General features: G+C 42.0%; 1 protein-coding gene across 1 annotated transcript in view; it reads left to right on the forward strand.

Annotated features, from left to right (window-relative positions):
• LOC148364860 (integrin alpha-5-like) overlaps nucleotides 1-23,859 on the forward strand; it is a 106,628-nt gene that overhangs the window by 81,528 nt on the left and 1,241 nt on the right. Inside the window, exons 20-29 of the mRNA XM_088339063.1 lie at nucleotides 1,098-1,248; nucleotides 2,619-2,711; nucleotides 4,183-4,262; nucleotides 8,766-8,846; nucleotides 8,933-9,038; nucleotides 10,266-10,424; nucleotides 11,588-11,692; nucleotides 17,781-17,894; nucleotides 20,961-21,062; nucleotides 21,136-21,258. Of these exons, the coding sequence (XP_088195189.1) occupies nucleotides 1,098-1,248; nucleotides 2,619-2,711; nucleotides 4,183-4,262; nucleotides 8,766-8,846; nucleotides 8,933-9,038; nucleotides 10,266-10,424; nucleotides 11,588-11,692; nucleotides 17,781-17,894; nucleotides 20,961-21,062; nucleotides 21,136-21,258 (1,114 nt within the window). The remainder of the gene's footprint in view (nucleotides 1-1,097; nucleotides 1,249-2,618; nucleotides 2,712-4,182; nucleotides 4,263-8,765; nucleotides 8,847-8,932; nucleotides 9,039-10,265; nucleotides 10,425-11,587; nucleotides 11,693-17,780; nucleotides 17,895-20,960; nucleotides 21,063-21,135; nucleotides 21,259-23,859) is intronic.

Genomic DNA, 23,859 nt, shown 5'->3' on the forward strand with positions numbered 1-23,859 from the left:
AAGTTCAAAGGAACACGTTTAAGTACTCTAAGAAGCAATCAATCAGATACGTCTCAGCCGGTGTTCATGGGCGGGGCCAACTGGGCGCTGTGGCAACCACACCAGAATCCAGCGCCACCTGGCTGCGACCAACTGGGCGCCATGGGAACCGCGCCAGACGTGACAGAAAAACTATTTTCAATTGAGTGAAATGCAAAATTACATGTAATACACATAAACGTGTACTTTTTCTAAATACCAATAGGTCGAGAAAATCAAATTTCATTTACATAATGTGAGGCTCGCCTACTTTGACGTGACTGCTTGCCATCTTGCTACTCCGGTGACCCTCCAAAACAAAAAACCTTCTGAAATACTGGGCATAAGAAAATAAAAATATTAAGGAAGCAATATGTCGTTTAGTCTTTCGAGTCTTTGTAGTTTGTATTATTATTTTTTTTGCTTTTTAGCACTTGTTTTCTGTTGCAGGACACAAGGCAGCCAGATCTAGTCATCAAATATTACACAGTGGCCCTGAAAGTTGGGAAGAGAGAAACTGTTATTAAAATTGAAAGATTTAAAGATTTTAGACCTTCACAGTTTGTTAAGGAATTGGGCATTATTTTTGTTTATATATATATATATATATATATATATATATATATATATATATATATATATATATATCATCTCATCTCATCAGCTGCACCGCTTATCCTCAGTAGGGTCGCGGGGTTGCTGGAGCCCATCCCAGCAATCATCGGGCAGGGGACACCCCGGACTGGTTGCCAGCCAATCGCAGGGCACACGGGGACAGACAACTCACTGGCTCAGTCACACCTAGGGACAATTTGGACCGGCCAATTCACCTGAAATGCATGTCTTTGGAATGTGGGAGGAAACCGGAGTGCCCGGAGGAAACCCACGCAAGCACGGGGAGAACATACAAACTCCGCACAGTAAGGCCGGGAGCTGGATTTGAACCCACTCAGGAGGTTCCCAAATCTTAGTTTGATGGACAATTACAGGATTGACTCAATGACATTGCTGCATAGCTTGAGCTAATTTTTGCTTTCATCCATCTTGTTGATGAGTTGATTTGACTTTTTATCACCCAGGGACAGAAAAGACGTTTACTTGGGTGACGAAAATTCCTTGAGCCTCACCGTCAACGCCAGGAACGAGGGTGAAGGTGGAGCATACGAGGCTGAGCTCTACGTGCTTCTTCCCAAAGAAGCCGACTACAGCGGGATCATGCGAAACAATGTGGTGAGACGCACAACAATTTCTCTAAGAGGACCAAATGATGGAGTGGGCATGATGTTAGAAATCAGGTTGCATGGAAAGGTGCTGGAAGAAGTTGAAAGCTTTAGGTACTTGGGTTGTGATGTGGCTGCAGTTGGTGGAATGGAGTTCGAGGTATTGCACAGAGTGAATCAAGGAAGCAAGGTTTTGGGTGCTCTGACGAGAGTGATGAGCAACAAGAGTGTGAGTATGGATGTTAAGAGGGGACTGTATCAGAGTGTGATTGTGCCGACTGTGTTGTATGGTGCAGAGACTTGGAGCCTGAACGCAGATTTAAGAAGGAAATTAAATGTTCTTGAGCTGAAGTGTTTGAGGACTATGTTAGGAGTGACAAGATTGGATAGATTGAGAAATGAAATTGTGAGAGACAGAACTGGAGTAGTGGTGGAACTGAGCAAGCGTGTGGATTAGAGAGTACTCGGTAGGTTTAGACACACGGACAGGAGCGAATGTTGAAGAGGATCTACACAGCAGAAGTCAATGGAAGGAGACCAAGAGGAAGGCCGCCATGGGATGGATGGTGTTTTGGGTGCACTGCAGGAAAGAGGTCTAAATATAATGGAAGCTAGAGCTCTTGTTAGTGATAGGAAGGAGTGGAGAGGTGTTGTAAAGGGATCGTGTGATGTTTGGACGCGTTCTAAGGGATGGGCAGGGCACTCGTATGATGCGGCAGGGGTAAACCAGCCGGCCCGCGGGCCAGATCAGGCACGCTAAGGGATTGAATCCAGCCCGCGACACAACACTCAGAGAAGCGCAAGAGATAAACGAGCTGAAGGTTGAAATATGTCCACTTGATGTTTCCAAAGCCAAGTGCCTCAAACAAAGACACTGTACTTGTATTTCTGCAAGTACAGTGTATTTTTGCTCTAACTTCCTTTTTTCCTTTTCTCTCTTTTCTCTTTTCTCTCCTTCTGTCTTTCTATTTCTCTTTGGATTTCTTTCTTCCTCTCCCTTTCTTTTCCCCCTCTCTCACGACTTTTTATCTCTTCTGTTCCTCACGCTCTCTCCCTCTCTCCCTTTTTTTCTTTCTCTGTCCCGCCCTCTCTCCTTTTCCCTCCCTCTTTCTCTTATTTCTTTATCCCTCTTTTTCTTTCTCTTTAATCTACTAGTCCAGCCCCCCACAGAATGTTTGCTCTATCATGTGGCCCCCGAGTTAAAATGAGTTTGACACCTCTGTTGTAGAGGCTAATTGCATTGGAATGTATTTTGAATTTTGCATTTCAATTTTGTAATTAAAAACAGTGTTCATCATGGCCTCCAAAGTAAGACTGTCCTCTTACAATCTCACATTTGACCTTTTTTTTTTTCCCTTTTTTTTTTTTTTACTTCTCCAGACTCTGACGCAGCTAACGTGCAGCTACGAAGCAGAAAACGACACTCGCTTCCTCGTATGCGATCTTGGAAACCCCATGAAGCCTGAAACAAGCGTAAGAACTAATATGAATCACATAATGTTAGCAAGCATATTGCTAATTGATTTTCTTTCACTACAAGTTATAATCCCTCAAAACACAAAGAGAACTCACACTATTTTCATGTTTTTGTGACGCTGTTTTCTCAAGAAGAAAACAAATACAGGATAGAAATCATAAAATAAATGCAAGGATCATAGACAGTGTTCCCTCTAAGCTGCGCACCAAAAAATCTAGCCAGGGCACAAAAATGAGGGCTCAAAATTACTAATTAAGAAGCGACTCAAGTCAAAGTTACAATGCATGAAGGTAAAAATACACGGGTTCCCCTGACGTTGTGTTCTAAATGCGGTATTTGGAAGTCAAGGTCGAAGTAGAACGAAGTTGAGTAAAGTTAGTAGAGTTTGTCTGGGAACCGGCTTCTTCGGCTCGGCTCACTAAAATGATCCGGCTCTTTCGGGTCCTAAACGGCTCTTCAGGTTGTTTTTGCTTCTTTCATCCCAACATGACCAAATATTATGCAAAATTATGCACAAAATGACTTAAAGGAAGGGGGGAATAGAACATAAAAGAAAAAAATACCAAAATGAAAAAGTAGTGAAAAGCTGAGAAAAAAAGAAACAAAAGCAAGAAAAAAAGAAGGAAAAATTCAGAAAAAAGCCAGAAAAAAAGAAAAGAAAGAAATGTAAGAAAAAAGTAAATAGAGAAGAAAACAGCTCAGAAAAAATACACACAATGAGATTTTTTTTTAAAGGATTTAAAAAAAAGTAGAAAAAAAAACCACGGAAAAAAGAAGAAAAAGTTTGTGTTGCATTCAAATAATTTTCCAATTATATCAAGTTAACTTTACTCAACTTCGTTCTCCTTCGACTCGACTTCAAAATACCGCATTTAGGACACAACGTCAGGGGAACCCGTGTATTTTTACCTTCATGCACTGTAACTTTGACATTTTACTTCCACTAAAAAATGTGATTAAGTACAGTTCTGTATCTTGCAACTGACTAAGCCCCCAAAAATGTTAATATTATGCAACAAAATATATCAGGAAATAAAAAGAAATGGATATCTTGTGAAAGATTTGTAAGAACAAACGACGTATGTAGGCCGTACAACCTTTGCAATAGTACATGAGTCAATTCGTTCAAAAGAGAAAAATAATTTTGCATTGCCGGAAACTCAGCAAAATGTAACGTGATGTCAAGTTTTGGACATGTTTGATAATGACTTAGTTGCCACACTTGGGATTGCTGTTGCTCACTGTTGTTTCAAGCGCTGCTCACCAACTTTGTGTGAACGCTCAGACCCTTGAGAAAAATTACAGGGAACATTGATCATAGCAAGCTGTTATAGTGACAATTATAGATCTATTTCTACACTAAACATATAACATGTATTTTATAAATTAGCTGCTAAAGAAATATGCATAGACCTCAACAAGTTACCATTAGCTATCTTTAATGAATCACATCTAATTCTTTACTAGGTTTGGGCAGGCCTCCGTTTTACAGTTCCGAGACTCAGAGACACTCACAACATTGTGCAATTTGAGTTTCAAATTAGAAGGTAAGTGGTACCTTTCTTTACTTTTTAATAATTAGGTTCACTCCGGGAAATGCGTCTTGACTTTACGGCGTTTTCACTTTACGATGGAAATTTTGCACAATGGAAAATGACCGTACATTATTTCACCCTCCTTCCATAAAACGACATCAAATCACAGGATCACACTCAAATTCATCTCATTAGCTGCACCGCTTATCCTCAGTAGGGTCTCGGGGGGTGCTGGAGCGCATCCCAGCTACCTTCGGGCAGTGGGCAGGGGACTGTCACAAGGAGACCGGACCAGAACAAAGGCAGGAGGCAGGAAGGGAGAACTCAATTGCGTTGACGATCAAAACTTTTATTTACCAAAATAAAAGTCGTCCAAAACTTAGGGACAAGACAGAACAAACAGGCTTTAACTAAAAACGTGCAAACACAGGTTTCTTCCGACTCAAACAAAACAGGACAGAGCAAAACAGAATGGGAGATGCAGACAGAAAATGCAAGCAGAAAATGCAATGAGCCAGCACCCGCAAAACCCCAAACCCCCCTTAAGAAGCAAACGCGCAAATTAGGCGATCTGCTTCAGCTGTTGCCCAGGGGGCGGGGCCAGCCGGTTGCCACGGCGACCATGCTGGACACGACAGAGGACACCCTGAACTGGTTGCCAGCCAATCGCAGGGCACACAGGGACAGACAACTCGCTTGCTCATTCGCACCTAGGGACAATTTGGACCGGCCAATTCACCTGAAATTGAGTTTTGTAAATCGGCTCGACCCGAACCCTCGAAAGCATACAAAACCAAAATTTGCAGTGAAGAAAATATTAAATAATTTCAAATTGGTGTTTTTGAATGCATACTGATAAGTTTAAAGTTTAGGAAACACTCAAATAGGAGATAAGACAGTAAGTGTAACAAAAACAGCAAAACCTTGCAATGCTAAATTTCAAAAATATTCTAAAAGTTTTTCCCTGAGCCTTTTCTTTTTATAGAATATCCTAGTTCACGGAAAGTAGACACACCCTAACGGCTGTGGATATCCAAGAACAGCAACATTATAGGCCAGTAATAACAATGAACGAATGAATGAAAACTTTTATTTCGAACATTGAAATGAAAACAGGACAAAAACAATGAGTCAACTGTCAGGAAACGGAAGCAGGAAGTCGGAACTCATATGCGTAGACGATCTGTCACTTTAATTAGGAAATAAAAGTTGTCCAACACACAAATGGACCAAAAACAAAACAAAACAGGTTTAAAAGCAATCAAAATTACAAACCAGGCATTACTCGGATCAAACAGGCATGAACAGGTCTTCAACAAAGTAAAGCAATGGTCTGGCAACAGGAAGTCCCAAAAGGAGCACTCGAAAAGCAATCAGTCCAATGCGTCTCAGCCGGTGTCAAGGGGCGAGGCCAGCTGGGCGCCATGACAACCGTGCAGGACTTGATATCAACAACAAAATAATATCAAATAACATGTTCGAAAAGGGGTAGTCAGAAGCAGATGCTTATTTTCTCTACCCCTTTATCTTCCCTATTAAATACATTTTACAAATCCTCCTTTCCTATTATGTCTAATACAACAAAATCTCATGGATATACTTATTACATAGGTCAGATATCAATAATTATAATAGTTACAATATTCACATATTTTATTCACCAATCTTCGCAATACCCATCCCTCAACGTCATAATGCGCCTAGATACCAAATGTCACTAATAACTGTCACGGGACCGGACCAGATCGGAGGCAGGAGGCAGGAAGGGTGAACTCAATCGCGTAACGACCAGTTACTTTTATTTAGCAAAATAAAAGTTGTCCAACACTCAGGGACAAAACAAAACAAAAACAGGCTTACAGGCAAACAGGAACTCAGACTAGGAATACTCACAAAACAGGCTTTTACTCAAAACGGGCAAACACAGGATTCTTCAACAAACAGAACAGATTAATGCAGAACAGAAAACGCAATGAACCAGCAACTGGCAAAACCCAAAACCCCCCTTAAGAAGCACACACCCAAATTAGACGAACTGCTACAGCCGGTGCCCAGGGGGCGGGGCCAGCCGGTCGCCACGGCGACCATGCTAGACATGACAATAACAGCAATAAAAATAAACATAATATTTATAATAACAGTTCTGATATAATAATAGCAACCATAACAACAAGTTAACCATAGTTTTAAACGCAGTATTTCCAATCTCACTCATATCCCATTTTCTTCATCCCTGTATTTCGCCAGTAAAGCTTTTTTGTATTTAAATTTGAACACATGGATAGTTGGACATTGTTTGATCTCATCTTGTAAATTATTCCAAAGTTTGACTCCACACACAGATACACACATACTTTTCCTGGTTGTTCTCGCCTTTGGGATTTTGAATTCACGACAATGTTTTAAACAGTGCATAAAAGTCAAAATCACAAACAGTTAGGCATTATAGCAACAAAAAAGTTACAAAATTCAACTTTAAGTACGACTGAAGATACCTGTCGGCTATTCACCGACGTCATATAAGATGCTGGTCTGCCATTGTTTTATGTCACAGTATCATGAAGATATTTAAATGCCATTGGGTGAATTACCTCCCACAATGCTTTTTTATCTCTTGATCCAGTTCTGAATCACGTGTGCTCCGTAAAGGCTTATAGGTCTTAAGGCAGGGGTGTCAAACTCATTTTAACTCGGGGGCCACACGATAGAACAAACATTCTGTCGGGTGCCGGACTAGTAGATTAAAGAGAAAGAAAAAGAGAGATAAAGAAATAAGAAAAAGAGGGAGGGAAAAGAAGAGAGAGGGTGGGAGAAAGAAAGAGAGAGAGGGAGGGAGAGAGTGTGAGAAACAAAAGAGATAAAAAGAGTAGTCGTGAGAGAGGGGGAAAGTAAGGGAGAGGAAGAAAGAAATCCAAAGAGAAATAGAAATACAGAAGGAGAGAAAAGAGAAAAGAAAGTGCGAAGGGTAGGAAGAGAGAAAGAGGAAAGAGAGAAAAGGAAAAAATGAAGTTAGAGCAAAGAAGTTAAAAAGACACAGAGAGAGAAAGAGACAAAGAGCAACAAAGGAAGAGAAAAAGAGACACAGAGAGTGAAAGAGACAGAGACAGAGAGTGGGAGAAAATATGTGGAAGAGAGAAAGAGAGAGACACAGAGAGAGAGAGAGAGAGAAAGAGAGAGAGAGAGAGAGAGAGAGAGAGAGAGAAATAAATACAAGTACAGTGTCTTTGTGAGAGGCACCTTTCTTTGGCAAATCAAGTTGACATATTTCAACCTGCAGCTTGTTTTTCTCTTGCGCTTCTCTGAGTGTTGTCTTGCGGGCCAGATTTAATCCCTTAGCGGGCCTGATCTGGCCCGCGGTCCGCCTGTTTGACACCTGTGTCATAAGGCTCTCAGTGATACTGTTTTTAATCAAATCTGTCAAATTGTATTTTCCAAAATAATTTAAATGGACTGTATCTATACTTATGTCTTACCCCAAAACAAACAATCCCCAAACCCCTCACGTTTACAGTGGGACTTCGCTACTTCGCGGTTCGACGTTCGCGGATTCAGAGCTTCGCGGTCTGTAATGGTAAAAAAAAAAATGAAAAAAAAAAAGTTTTTTTTTTTTTTTTTTTTTTTTTGAAGGGGCGTCGCTACTTTGCAGATTTTCACTTTTTGCGGGAATCCCCCTCGGCCGACGACCCTAGAACGGCGCTGTCATGGTCGCCGTGGCGACCGGTCTGCCCCGCCCCCTGGGCACCAGCTGAAGCAGATCAGCTAATTGCGACAGAATATTCTGTCACGAGGCGGGACCGGACCAGAACGGAGGCAGGAAGAGAGAACTCAATTGTGGTGACGATCAAAACTTTTATTTAAGAAAATAAAAGTCGTCCAAAAACTCCGGGACAAAACAGAACAAAAACATTCTTACACTCAGAATGGTCAAGTACAGGTTTCCTCCGACTCAAACTAAACAGGACAGGGCATAACAGAACAGAAAGGCTGTAATGAGCCAACAACCGCAATACCCACAACCCAACCTTAAATAGCACCCACGCAATTAGCTGATCTGCTTCAGCTGGTGCCCAGGGGGCGGGGCAGACCGGTTGCCACGGCGACCATGACAGCGCCGTTCTCGTTTCCCGGTCTTGTGCCCAAATCCGACTCCCGTACAAAATCCTCCCCCCCTCGCGTGAACGCGCATTCTGCTTCGCTTCCGACAGGCCGTCGCGGTGTCGTGGGTATCGCGCCCGAAAGTACAGGCGCCGCGGGTTAGGGGCTCGCTCGCGAATAATAAGGATAAGCGGTGCAGATGATGAGATGAGATTTTTTTTATTTTTTTTTGAAGGGGCGTCGCTACTTGGCGGATTTTCACTTATCGCGGGTGGTTTTGGTCCCCATTAACCGCGATAACCGAGGGATGACTGTATAACGAAACAACCTATTCTCCATTTGACCTGTTTTTATTTGTTCGTGCATATTTGATCTTGCAATCAATATCTCAAAATCTACCTTTCCGCCTGTGTCTTGTAGCAAGAATGCTAATAACTCCGAAAGTGAAGTTGTCCTGTTGGAGTTGGAGGTCACTGCTTTGGCTAACGTCATTTTGCAGGGGTGAGACCACTTGAATTCCTCATGTTTTCTTTTTTTTTTTTTCTTGGCCATTTCTTTGATAGGCTGACGTTTACTTCATGTTTCAGAGTTTCCAGGCCAGACAAAATTTTCCTCCCTCCTCCCAATTGGAGCCTCAGTCAAAGTCTGATGGACGAGCAGGACATTGGGCCTGAGCTTCAACAGGTCTATGAGGTATCACTAGTCATCTAATTATCATCAGCCAGATCTCACCAAGAATTTGGATTTATCTACTTGTTGTTTTAAACAGCATATGTCATGATCAGGGTTGGGTAGGGTTACTTTAGCTGGATTACTTTCAATTACTTTTGGATTACTCCAATACCAAATATTCTAATAAAAGACAAAAGAAACTAAATTTGAATAAAATTATGATTCACAACACATGCGGTATTTTGAAGTCGAGTCGAAGTAGAACGAAGTTGAGTAAAGTTAGTAGAGTTTGTCGAGAACTGGCTTCTTCGGCTCGGCTCGCTAAAAGGCTCTTTCTGGTCCTAAACGGCTCTTCAGGTTGTTTTTGCCTCTTTAATCCCAACATGACCAAATATTATGTAAAATGATGCACAAAATGACTTAAAGGAAGGGGGGAATAGAACAAAAAAGAAAAAAAATACCAAAATGAAAAAGTAGTGAAAAGCTGAGAAAAAGAGAAACAAAAAGGGGGCGGCAGTAGCTCAGGAGGTAGAGCGCTCGTCTTGGGATCAAGGGATCCCAGTTCGAAGTGTCCTTAGGTAAGACACTGAACCCCTGACACCCCCAATAAGCAGGTTAGTGCTGGCTGCAAGGCCGCTATTGGGAAGTCATTGACTTGAAAAGCGTTATATAAATTCAGATCATTTCATTTCCTGGCTTTGATCTCTTTGATCTCCGGCAAAACGAACAGAAAATGTGACAGAAACAAAATGAAAATCAATCCAAACAGCTTGCCAACATCATTTTTGCCGTTTCATGTATTCTGTTACTCCCCAAACCTGCACAAAATTGAGTTATTTTATTCATATTTAGGTTTTTTTGTCTTTTATTAGCATATTTGGTATTTGAGTCATCCAAAAGTAATTGAAAGTAAGTTAAAGTTAAGTTAAAGTAACCCTACCCAACCCTGACCATCTTACAGCTAAGGGTACCTCCAAAAAACAAGAAAAATGGTGAAAGGATGGGCAAAGAAAATGTAAGATTTGTTTTGTACTGGTGTTTGAGAATAATTGTTCAAAATGATGGATCCGTTTCAGAATAAAAAGCCTCAGAACACGCAAAACTAAACTAACTGACCGTTTTTTGCGGTTGCCCAGCTCTTCTGGGTTTAAAACGCATCATTTTTTTGACAAACACTTTACAAAAGTTACTGTTTGTTCACATAACCATTTCATGTATAGTTTTTTTGTACAACTTTCTTTGTTTCAGCTGGTCAACAATGGTCCCAGTACCATCAGTGAGTCTACACTGGAGGTGAGATGTCCTCTCAGGGCTGAGAGCCACGACCTTCTCTACCCTGTGAAGGTCCTGACCGAGGGGGCACTTACCTGCTCTTCGGAACATCCCTTTAACGCACTAAAACTGAAGGTGTGGAACAGTCAAATCTGTGGTTCTTTACAAACAGCTGACCAGCAATGTTCCCTGTAATTTTCCACGGGCCTGAGCGTTCACACAAAGTCGGTGAGCAACGCTTGAAACAACAGTGAGCGACGGCAATCCCAAGTGTGGCGACTAAGTCATTATCAAACATGTCCAAAACTTGACATCACCTTACATTTTGCTGAGTTTCCGGCAATGCAAAAAAAAATATTCACTTTTAAATGAATTGACTCATGTATTATTACAAAGGTTGTACGGCCTACAAACGTCATTTGTTTTTACATCAATTCTTTTATTAGATTTCCATTTCTTTTTTTTTTTGGTATCTTTTGTCGCATAATACTAACATTTTTGGGGGCTTATTGAGTCGGTTGCACAATACACAACTGTGTTTAATCACATTTTTTTAGTGGAAGTACAATGTTGGCAACAAGATTGACTTGGTATAATTGGAAATTATTTGAATGCAACACAAACTTTTTCTTCTTCTTCCCTGTTTTTGAAAAAATGTCATTGGGTTTATTTTTTCCTAGCTGTTACTTTTTTCTTTTTGTTCTCTATTTACTTTTTTCCTTTGTTTCTTTCTTTTCTTTTTTTCTGGCTTTTTTTCTGAATTATTCCTTCTTTTTTCTCTTCCTTTTGTTTCTTTTTTTTCTCAGCTTTTCACTCCTTTTTCATTTTGGTATTTTTTTCTTTTTTGTTCTATTTCTCCCCTTCCTTTAAGTCATTTTGTGCACAAGTTTACATAATATTTGGTCGTGTAGGGATTAAAGAAGCAAAAACAACCTGAAGAGCCGTTTGGGACCCGAAAGAGCGGGTTCCTTTTAGTGAGACGAGCCGAAGTAGCCGGTTCTCGAAAAACTCTACTGACTTTACTCAACTTTGTTCTACCTCGACCCTGACCTCAAAATACCGCATTTAGAACACAACGTCCGGAGAACCCGTGTATTTTTACCTTCATGCACTTTAACTTTGACTTAATTCGCTTCTTAATTATCAATTTCGAGCCCTGATTTTTGTGAGCTGGCTAGATTTTCTTGTGCGCGGAAAAGCTCTGGGCAGTGCGCGATTGCGCACACACGCAGCTTAGAGGGAACATTGTTGACCACTATTGTTTCTGCCCATGACTCCTCATTTATTTGTGCACACAGCTTCAGTCATCGGTCTCAACAACTTCCTCATCCCTGCAATCCAGTAGAGATCATCCCATACACAAGAGGGCGCTTAAAGGCACCATGACTGGACAAGGAAACCTGGTGATTACAAATGTTTTTTCCACTCCTTCATACAATATTTTTGAGGTCACCATTTGATGGGGGACAGACCCTTTTCACGGGCAGCACGGCGGAGCAGTGGTTAGCGCATGTGCGGCACAGTTCATGTCTTGGGAACCTCCTGCGTGGGTTCAAATCCAGCTCCAGACTTCCTGTGCGGAGTTTGTATGTTCTCCCCGTGCTTGCGTGGGTTTCCTCCGGGCACTCCGGTTTCCTCCCACGTTCCAAAAACATGCGTTTCAGGTGGATTGGCCGGTCCAAATTGTCCCTAGGTGTGAATGAGCGAGTGAGTTGTCCGTCCCTGTGTGCCCTGTGATTGGCTGGCAACCAGTTCAGGGTGTCCCCTGCCCACTGCCCGATGGTTGCTGGGATGAGCTCCAGCACCCCCGCGACCCTACTGAGGATAAGCAGTGTCGCTAATGAGATGAGATGAGACCTTTTTCACCTTCGCGCATTTGTTAAGCATCCAGGGCTTGAGTTGAGCAATTTCATTGGGGTATTTCACTACGCTAAAAAGATGAAATTGAATAAAATAGAATATTCTATGCCTGTGTTTAAAAAACAATTCTGTGATGGTTTCACAAGTGTCCGTTCAAAAGTGCTGACAAATATTAATATACCAAAGGGGCGGAGCACGGCCGGCTATGACAAACACGAAACAAAAGACAGTGGAAATTTCCCCAAATCCCAGTTTTCACACCTAAAAGTCAAGATATCCCACCCCACAGTAAATTGGAACACCACTTAGAACAGGGGTGTCAGACTAAAATAACAAGGGGGCCACGGGTCAGGGTGAGGTTGGGCCAAATTGGGTTTTCCACAATAAAAGTTCATATAAAAACATTCCATTGTTCTCAAATAGGTTATAAAAATGTGATTTCAAAATAAAAACCATTAAGGATTTATGTCACGAACCAGGACAGAAAACAGGTATGGAGAACCCAATCGCGTAACGTACTCACAGTTTATTAGGGAGAGGAGGAATGCGCGCACACTCGATGGTTGTGAAAATGAATTGAAATCCCAACAAAAGAGTTGTCAAAATCAAACAGATCAGGCCAAAAATAAAACAGGATCAAACACAGGCAAATTCACAGAACTTGGCATTTCACACAGAGTTTAAGAGGAGTCTTGCAGATGCTCTGACAACTAACTGCTCAAAGGACCGTGTTTAAGTACTCCCAGTGAGCAATCTGTCAACGCGTTTCAGCCGGTGTCCATGGGCGGGGCCAATTGGGCACCGTGGCAACTGCGACACGGCTGGGACCAATTGGGCGCCATGGCAACCGTGACACTATATAAAAATAAATCAATCAATTAGTCATAAATGAATCTATAATCGCTGTGAATTGCATTTACATTAACCTTTCATATTAAGGCAAGGGCCTCAAACTATCATCCAGAGGCCACCTGACATAGAACAACATAGAGACTTTAAAACGACTAAATGAATAGATACAGTGAAAGAAAGGAAATAGGTAGAATACTACATTTACATATATTGATAATCATTAAATAAGACTAAATTATTAACCTTATTAATATGATGATTAAAAGAATAACCAGGATATAAAAAAATATAGGTTATTCATATGCTAAAGAGTAGAAGTATGTTTTAAGCTTAGATTTAAACATTTCCACTGAGGTTGCAGATCGGATCTCAGGGGGAAGAGCATTCCACAGCACCGGGGCCCGGATAGAGAACGCTCTCCAACCTAAAAAGATAGATAGATAGATAGATGTCACGGAGCGTGGTGGCGTGGAAAGGGGACCGGACCAGAACGGAGGCAGGAGTCATGAAGGGAGAACTCAAATGCGTTGACGATCCATAAGTTTTATGTAATAAAATAAAAGTCGCCCAATACTCCGGGGCAAAACAGAACAATACAGAGTTCCTCCGGCACGAACTCAACAGGACAAGGCATAACAGACTAAAGGAGGACAAGGCATAACAGACTAAAACAGGACAAGGCATAACAGACCGGGATTGTGTATATAAGTAATGAACCCGCAACCGCAGAGCCCACAATGCAGCCTTAAATAGCAGACCAGCAATCAGCTGATCTGCTTCAGCTTGAGTTCGGGGGCGTGGCATACTGGTCGTCATGGAGACCGTGACAGAGCCCCCCCCTTTAAGGGACAGCTCCCGAGGTCCCAAAAAAGAAAGAAAAAAAAAATACTACCTCGCGCCCCGGAATGGTCCGACGCTCACGATTGGGGCAACCCCGCTCCCTCCTCCGAACACGCAGGAACGGGGAGAGGCAGGCGCCATCTGCGTCAGGCGGATCGGAATCGGCGCTCGGCAGGGGGGGGTCCGGCGGGCAAACTGGACAGGGGATAACAGACAGGCAGAACCGACGAGAACAGGACAGGCAAAATCAGGGCAGGTAAACAGGACAGGCAAAATCAGAACAGGGAAACAGGACAGGCAAAATCAGAACAGGTAAAACATGAGAGGGTCAAAATCAAAACCGGCAAAACAGGAGCAGCGGAGTCGGACTGGCAGGCAGCGGAGTCGGACTGGCAGGCCGCGGAGTCGGACTGGCAGGCAGCGGAGTCGGACTGGCAGGCAGCGGAGTCGGACTGGCAGGCAGCGGAGTCGGACTGGCAAGCAGCGGAGTCGGACTGGCAGGCAGCGGAGTCGGACTGGCAGGCAGCGGAGTCGGACTGGCACGCAGGGGAGTCGGACTGGCAGGCAGCGGAGTCGGACTGGCAAGCAGCGGAGTCGGACTGGCAGGCAGCGGAGTCGGACTGGCAGGCAGCGGAGTCGGACTGGCACGCAGGGGAGTCGGACTGGCACGCAGCGGAGTCGGACTGGCACGCAGGGGAGTCGGAATAGCAGGCAATCGGCACGGGAGTCGGGCAGGCAGGCATCAGAGTCGGAGTCGGCCCGACGGGCAGCGGAGTCGGAGTCGGACTTGCACGCAGGGGAGAGGGAATAGCAGGCAATCGGCACGGGAGTCGGGCAGGCATGAGAGTCGACCAGGCAGGCGTCAATTCTTCCCGGGACCCCATTCGAGGCACAGCAAGGGCCACGACGGGCGGGGCCGTGGTTCGAACGGGCAGGGAAGGCCAACTCAGTAGGCGCCTGCCGAACTGCGCTCTCCAGCTCTCCCCAAGTCGCGCTGGGATCGTTCGCTGAGTTCTATTTGTTGGCTGGTTCATTCTGTCAAGTGGCGCGATGGCGTGGAAGGTGACCGGACCAGAACGGAGGCAGGAGGCATGAAGGGAGAACTCAAATGCGTTGACGATCCATAAGTTTTATGTAATAAAATAAAAGTCGCCCAATACTCCGGGGCAAAACAGAACAATACAGAGTTCCTCCGGCACGAACTCAACAGGACAAGGCATAACAGACTAAAGCAGGACAAGGCATAACAGACTAAAACAGGACAAGGCATAACAGACCGGGATTGTGTATATAAGTAATGAACCTGCAACCGCAGAGCCCACAATGCAGCCTTAAATAGCAGACCAGCAATCAGCTGATCTGCTTCAGCTTGAGTTCGGGGGCGTGGCATACTGGTCGTCATGGCGACCGTGACAGATAGATAGATAGATAGATAGATAGATAGATAGATAGATAGATAGATAGATAGATAGATAGATAGATAGATAGATAGATAGATAGATAGATACTTTATTCATCCCTGCAGGGAAATTCAAAATGTCAGTTACTGGTAATAAAACTTCATTTTCCTTAATTATTTGAACTGTCCCATCCTCACGTAACCTTTGTTTTACTCCAGAGAGTAATAAAGTAATAAAGGATTTAAGTCAAGGCCCACCACTAGAAGGAAGATCAGCTCACAGCTTCTGTGCATGCAAAGCATTTTAATCCGCATGCAATTTGTTCTAATTAACACAGGAAATGGGGGTATAATGAGCCCTGGTTTACATCCACTGCCGTCTGTTGCGTTTTTGAGAGGAAGTTAAATTATCGTGAGGTTTACCGGACTGCTTGTTGCACGGCTGTCTGTTTTTAGAATGCTAATACAGTGGAACCTCGGTTTTCGAACGCCTCTCAGTTCGAACAAATCGGTTCTCGACCCAAAATTTAGAGAAATTCTTGCTTCGCTTTTCGTTCAAAAAATCGGAGTTCGAACGCCGGTACGCTAGGGTGCGATGCTGAGCGGCGTACGGGTGTAGATTGCCCCCACCCCTCGTGAGGAACTGATGTCACGTGACCGCGCACTTCTTTTTGCTTTCGTTTTTAATATCGGTGAACGGAGTGTTTTAACCCCTAATTATGCCTCGGAAGAAGTTCGGTGCAAGCAGCAAAGTTGCTACGGGTGAAAAAAGAAGAGTAGTGCGTACAACTATTGCATTTAAGAAAGAAATAATAGCAAAATATGAAGAAGATGTGCGAGTTTCCCTTCTTTCGAGGGAATAGAGCATGGCTTCTGCAGACCACCACAAAGGTAAGAAATCCTATTCATAAATCTTTTCTTTATCCTTTAACCGCTCAACACTTGTTGTGGAGACCCGGGTGCTAAATGACGTGAAAACGACCTGATTTTTTTATTTTTACACGCTCATGTTAGCGTAATCTTTCGTACGGAAGATTACGCTAACGCGAACGTACGATTAGCCTGGGTTAGCTTCATGTTTACGGTCATGGTAAACATTTAGGATGTTGGAACGGATTAAAAGGATTTTACATTACTTTTAATGGCAAAAACGATTTTCGGTGATCGACCAAATCGGTTTTCGAACAGGGTTCTGGAACGGATGGTCGAGAACCGAGGTTCCACTGTATTTCGAGGTTTTCATTCAAGGCATCACCAAAGAGGAAAGACATGTTTTGGGGTTTTAAACAAGTGTGACGTAGACAAGCTGCGTGTGCATTGTTGAGGCAGAAAGACAGAATGCATTTTGGTTTATAACAGCCGAATGACAGGAAAATATTGTAAAACGCGGATTGTAAAATCTTAAATAAGCACTAACTATGTACAAGCAGCATGATCAATGTTCCCTGTAATTTTCCTTACGGGTCTGAGCGTTCACACAAAGTCGGTGAGCAACGCTTGAAACAACAGTGAGCAACAGCAATCCCGAGTGTGGCAACTAAGTCATTATCAAACATGTCCAAAACTTGACATCACGTTACATTTTGCTGAGTTTCCGGCAATGCAAACATTTTTTTCACTTTTGAAAGAATTGACTCATGTATTATTGCAAAGGTTGTATGGCCTACAAACGTCATTTGTTTTTACATCAATGCTTTTCCTTTTCTTTTTTTTTCCTGGTATCTTTTGTCGCATAATACGAACATTTTTTGGGGCTTATTGAGTCGGTTATAAGATACAGAACTGTACTTAATCACATTTTTGAGTGGAAGTACAATGTTGGCAACAAGATTGACTTGGTATAATTGGAAATTATTTGAATGCAACACATACTTTTTCTTCTTTTTCCCTGTTTTATTCTATTTTTTTAAATTCCTTTAAAATAAATCTCATTGTGTTTATTTTTTCCTAGCTGTTACTTTTTTCTTTTTGTTCCCTATTTACATTTTCCCCTTTGTTTCTTTTTCTTTTCTTTTTTTCTGGCTTTTTTTCTGAATTTTTCCTTCCTTTTTTCTCTTCTTTTTGTTTCTTTTTTTCCACAGCTTTTCACTACTTTTTCACTTTGGTATTTTTTTCTTCTTTGTTCTATTCCCCCTTCCTTTAAGTCATTTTGTGCACAATTGTACAAAATATTTGGTCGTGTAGGGATGAAAGAAGCAAAAACAACCTGAAGAGCCGTTTAGGACCCGAAAGAGCCGGTTCCTTTTAGTGAGCCGAGCCGAAGAAGCCGGTTCTCAAAAAACTCTACTGACTTTACTCAACTTCGTTCTACTTCGCCTCGACTTCAAAATACCGCATTTTGAACACAACGTCAGGGGAACCCGTGTATTTTTACTTTCATGCACTGTAACTTTGACTTAATTGGCTTCTCAATTAGCAATTTCGAGCCCTGATTTTTGTGAGCTGGCTAGATTTTCTTGGGCGCTGAGAATGTGCGGGCAGTGTGCAATTTTAGAGGGAACATTGGCCATAAGGACTTTGTTAATTGTGTTTTATCACAGACATGCTCCACTGTGGAGTGCTGGCGGCTCGAGTGTCGTATTGGGTTGTTGGAAAGAGGAGCAAGCGTCATCCTGAGTGTTCACTCCAGACTTTGGGCAGAGACTTTCTTGGAGGTGAGTAAAATTTACACTCAGCATGCTTACACAATTATTTTCTTTCTCATAAGAAAAACCCAAAGAGTAGACACTGCCCTCTTGTGGAGAAAATGAGCCCTCACAAAATTGTCTTACATTGCAGGTGGTATAACTTGATACCTTTATCAAGTTTTAAAGGGAAAGTGTGTATTTTTTTGGGCGGCTACGAGTGATAAAAAATTTGATTTGAATAAAAAGCCAACAATACATGAATTATCACAACGCATGCATTTTTATTAATACTCAGGTCAAGTCATTTGTATTTTATATAATATGAGCTTCACCTTGCGGAAGAATATATACCGTAAATTCCGGACTATAGAGCGCACCTGATTATAAGCCGCACCCACCACATTCCGGGAGGAGGACCGATTTTGTACATACACAATATATGCGCCCACATTGGAAAACGCAATTCAAACACTAAATTGGGGTTTTGGGGTTTTTAAGGGTTATTGTTCTATCTTCGTTATTCAATATCCAGTATCCGTTATCGGTCAGTTCATAATACGCTACAAAGCCTAGGAGCCGGGACACTTACTCTCAGCCAAAAGGCCAAGCTAAGGTCCTAGCCCCCATACCCGATAAAGTCCAAAAAACACAACCGACAAATTGAATGGAAAACGATACCGGTACTTAACATTTAATGCAGACCTGCAGAGTCCGGGTGCCCGTTGAAAGTAATCCAAGGAAAAAAGTGTATATTTCCAAAGGTAAGGGTGGGAAAAATATAGATCCACTATTGTCGGCCGCGTCCACAAACACGTCTCACCTTTACTCCACTTCCCGTCAGCCCGCGTTTGCCCCGCCCCTTCTTTCTCATTTGCTCGTACAAAACATATAAAATAAATACATTACAAAAATATACAGTTGCAAATACATATTATACATGGGTTACACATATTTACAAAGAAAGACGGTACACCGAGAGAGTTTTCAAAGCTTTAATAATAATATTATACCTTTCATCCCAAACCATGCCTGTGAAAGGTAGCAAAACGCTACTAACATTACGGGGTTTTTAAGGGTTATTGTTCTATCTTCGTTATTCATTATCCATTATCCGTTATCGATCAGTTCATTATACGCTAAAAAGCCTAGGAGCCGGGACACTTACTCTCAGCCAAAAGGCTAAGCTAAGGTCCTAGCCCTAAAGCCTTGTTGCGATCATTGCGAATGCACCGTTCCCGGAGGTACTGCAATACCGGGCCGATGCGTGGAGTGGACAGAGCAAGCTCTACGCTCGCAACACAGTATACAGCTCTGTTAAAAAACACATACCGTATTTGTAGCAAGCATGGTAAACCGTCCACGTCTCCCTCCTTATAACTGACGTCATCAAAGTCGTCTTCCTTCAGTGTGAGAAAGATACTTTGTCATATAGACGACATGCCGCGCTCCCTTATTCAAAAACACGCTAGCATCATGCTCGCGAAGTAGAATTTACGTGCGGTAGCTCTGTTTCCTTCTATATCGGACTGCTCGATTGCGTTTAGCTTCAAAGTTGCGTCATGTGCCTTTCTTTTTGCAATTTGCATGATGAGGATATGTCTACGCTAATTTAATTTGCGCACAAGCTAAGAAGTTGCAGTCTAAATCTCACCTTTTGTACTCGAGCGCCGCTGGCGGCCGTTAGAAAAATGACATAAATTGGCCGCATCACTGAATAAGCCGCAGGGTTGAAAGTTTGGGAAAAAAGTAGCGGCTTATAGTCTGGAATTTACGGTAACTGTCTACAATTTTGCTGCCAATGGCAGCCCAGAAAAACAAAAACTTTACGAAAGGCTGGGCAAAAGAAAATAAGAGGAAAAAAAATCTTGTTGGGTAACTGAGTCCCAGTAAATTGTAATCTTCCTTATACTTTGTGGCACTCGGTTTCGGTTGCATTACACAATACAGCAACATCTCGTATTCAAATATGACACATTAAGGCAATTAAATAAGGAGCTGAATATATCAAAATTCTCATTGTCATATTTTCTCGCAAATGAGAACAATTCTAAAGGGAAATTGTCTATTTTTAAGGTCTTTCTTGTGGTAAAATAAACTTAATTCATCAAAAAATGATCTGACTAATATGCAAATATCCAGGGTTGGGTAGGGTTACTTTAACTGGATTACTTTTGGATGACTCCAATACCAAATATGCTAATAAAAGACAACATCATTTTTGCCGTTCCATGTATTCTGTTACTCCCCAAGCCTGCACAAAATTGAGTCATTTTATTCCTATTTAGTTTCTTTTGTCTTTTATTAGCATATTTGGTATTGGAGTAATCCAAAAGTCATTGAAAGTAATCCAGTTAAAGCAGGGGTGTCAAACTCATTTCAACTCGGGGGCCACACCGTAGAACAAACATTCTGTCGGGGGCCGGACTATTAGATTAAAGAGAAAGAAAAAGAAAGATAAAGAATGAGTGAGAGAGGGAAAAGGAGAGAGGGCGGGACAAAGAAAGAAAAGGAGAGAGAGGGAGGGAGCGTGAGAAACAAAAGATAAAAAGTCGTGAGAGAGGGAGTAAAGAAAGGGAGAGGAAGAAAGAAATCCAAAGAGAAATAGAAAGACAGAAGGAGAGAAAAGAGAAAAGAAAGCGCGAAGGGTATGAAGAGAGAAAGAGAAAAAGGAAAAAAGGAAGTTAGAGCAAAAGAAGTTAAAAAGACACAGAGAGAGAAAGAGACAAAGAGCAATAAAGGAAGAGAAAAACAGACATAGAGAGTGAAAGAGACAGAGTGGGGGAAACAGGGTGGAAAAGAAAGAGAGAGAGAGAGTGAGAGAAAGAAATACAAGTACAATGTCTTTGTTCGAGGCACCTGGCTTTGGCAACATCAAGAGGACATATTTCAACCTGCAGCTTGTTTTTCTCTTGCGCTTCTCTGAGTGTTGTCTCGCGGGCCAGATTCAATCCCTTAGCGGGCCTGATCCGGCCCGCGGGCCGCCTCTTTGACACCTGTGAGTTAAAGTAACCCTACCCAACCCTGAGTATAAACTTATCAATAATAATAAAAAAAAATGCCAGTCAGAGACACATTTTCTCTTCTCGTTTTCAGAAGGCTTACAAACAGTACACTTTGGAGTGTTCCGTCCACTTCACTGTTACCAAGATGCCCTATGCCTTTCCTTCGAAGTCCAAAATATCTGGAATAAAAAAGGTATCGGTTTGAGCAGCGAGTGAAGTCGATTTAAGTGACAAAACGGTTGATTTGGTGACTTCCTGTTATGCAGGTGGTGACACCAGTTCTTTGGAACAAACCAGACAGCCTCTTCTATGTTCCTGTGTGGATTATTATCTTGGCTGTTCTAGCTGGCCTGCTTTTGCTTGCACTGCTCATATATCTGCTGTACAAGGTAAGATGGTTATTGTTTCGAGAGATACTTTAGCTATATCTTATTTTGCTTTTCTTTATCTTTTACCTGCATCTTTATTTTCATGTACCGTATTTTCCGCACTATAAGGCGCACCGGGTTATAGGGCGCACCCCCAAAAAATAGTTTTTCGTCCTATATTTTCCATACACAAGGCGCACCGGATTATAAGGCGCTACAATGGGAACATGGACAAAACAGTCAGATAGTTCAGTCAAACTTATTACCCCCTTAACATTCCCAAAGCTTGCAAAGAAGCAAATACGTGTCTCAGACATGTACGGAAACGGTGTCTGTACGATGTCACCGATCACTCAAATGCATCGTTCCAAATATCATTCGGAAGGTTAAAGTCTTGGGATTCAGCATAGTAAGAATTTTATTGTGCAGGGAAACGGCGTTCTTTACTGCGCATATGACAATAAACACTTTGAATTGAATTGAGTTTAAAATTAGACTCATCACAGAAACATCAAGATCGTTCTAAAACAAGATACCGGGAAAATATAAATCCGCATAGCTCACCTAAGTTCTCTTGCAGCCATCACGTTCAATAATGATACGTAACCATGGTCTTCTTACAACCCTGAGTGTAGTAAATCCAGGAGTGTCAAATATTTACAAATACAGAATAGTAAAAAATGTTTTCTCTATGCCGTAGTGCAACCCAACGTGTGATTCACATTCATCTTTTTCGGCCAATCGCAGGCTTTGTTTCGCCCCTTTAGCCTATGCGAGCCTGTAAATGATAAAAAGGATCCGCCCCCTTTACCTCTGAATAACTTTAGCCAATAGTGACTGATTCAAATGATAATTGACACATTGGTTAGGAAATGAAACGCCGGTATATAAATCCCAGCATACACCGCGGACGACTTGGCCTTCGGGGGAAAATCGAGTCGGCGGCTGCTTGCCTTAGTTGCAAGACTTTGCGACCTAATATTCATCCATATATAAGGCGCACTGTATTATAAGGCGCATGGTCAGCTTTTGAAAAAAATAAAGGCTTATAGGTGCGCCTGATAGTGGGGAAAATATGGTATTCTGTTTTTGCAGTGTTGTGCTGCAAGCGTTAAGGACATGGTTTTAAATTGAAAAGGGAATATGGTTATATGAGAAAAATTATACTAAATAAGCAAAATTATATTCCCCCAAAAAACAAAATAAAATACGACTTGAAAATGTTGTTATTTATCCTCTTTTACCATTTCCTCATTAATTTTTAGCTGGAAATATTGCAGTGTGGATCTTTGGAGAATATTATTTGGAGGGGCAAAGGGGAAATGTTTCAAAATAAAAGAAAAAATGCTAAATAAGCAAAATTACCGGCCCAAAGAACAAACAAGAATATGTTAGTTCCTCTTACAGTTTCCTCCTTAATTGTTCAGTGGTATTTTTGCAATGTGGATCTATTTTTTTTAAATGTATTGACAAAATGAATATAATACTTAAAACAAGGAAATGGAGAACAGAACGAGAACATTTTGCTTTTAATTTTTCTTACTCTGCTTGCAAAGTCGAACCAGAAAAATGTATTTTAAAATTCTATCTATCTATCTACCCTGGTCATATTCCCAGAGAGGGGTGACCGACAGCAAGACAAACACATATAAAAACAAAGAAAATAAAAAAAAGGGAAAAAGTAGCAAAAAACACGCACAAAATGTTTTGGACATGCTTTCGTCCCTCCAGATGAAACGGGACACAAGAAAGCGACCATGTCACTCGGGTCAGAGTGACACAACACACTCTTGTGTTCAACAGCAGGGCCCGACAGCTTTCACTGGTTTACCCCTGCTGCATCATACGGGTGCCAAGCCCATCCTTAGGAACGCGTCCACAATCCCAGTATGCTTTCACAACACCTTCTCCACTCCTTCCTATTACCAAAAAGAGCTCTAGCTTCCACTATATTTAGACCTCTTTCCTGCAGTGCACTCATAACACCATCCATCCACGTCAATGGCGGCCTTCCTCTTGGTCTCCTTCCATTTTCTTCTGCTCTGTAGATCCTCTTCAACATTCGCTCCTGTCCGTGTGTCTAAACCAACCGAGTACTCCCTTTTCCACATGCTCAGTTCCACTACTACTCCAGTTCTGTCTCTCACAATTTCATTGTACAATCCATCCAATCTTGTCACTCCTAACATAATCCTCAAACACTTCATCTCAAAAATATTCAATTTCCTTCTTAAATCTGCGTTCAGGCTCCAAGTCTCTGCACCATACAACACAGTCGACACAATCACACTCTCATACAGTCCCCTCTTAACATCCATACTTTTATTGCTCATCACTCTCCTCAAAGCACCCAAAAACTTGCTTCCTTGATTCACTCTGTGCAATACCTCGCACTCCATTCCACCAACTGCAGCCACATCACAGCCCAAGTACATAAAGCTTTCAAAATAATAGATTTTAAAATTAGAAATATAATACATAAATGGGCACATTTAACTGCCAACAGAACAAGACTACTTTACTACTTCATAATTTACTTAGTGTTCTCTTAATTTTTAATTGAAGTTTGTTGTGAAGTCGAACAATGAGCATCGGTATTATTTTCAAATTCGAATAAACCAA

The sequence above is a fragment of the Urocampus carinirostris genome, chromosome 6 (genome assembly GCF_059441175.1).
Source record: "Urocampus carinirostris isolate Australia breed hairy pipefish chromosome 6, RoL_Ucar_1.0, whole genome shotgun sequence".
NCBI lineage: Eukaryota > Metazoa > Chordata > Actinopteri > Syngnathiformes > Syngnathidae > Urocampus > Urocampus carinirostris.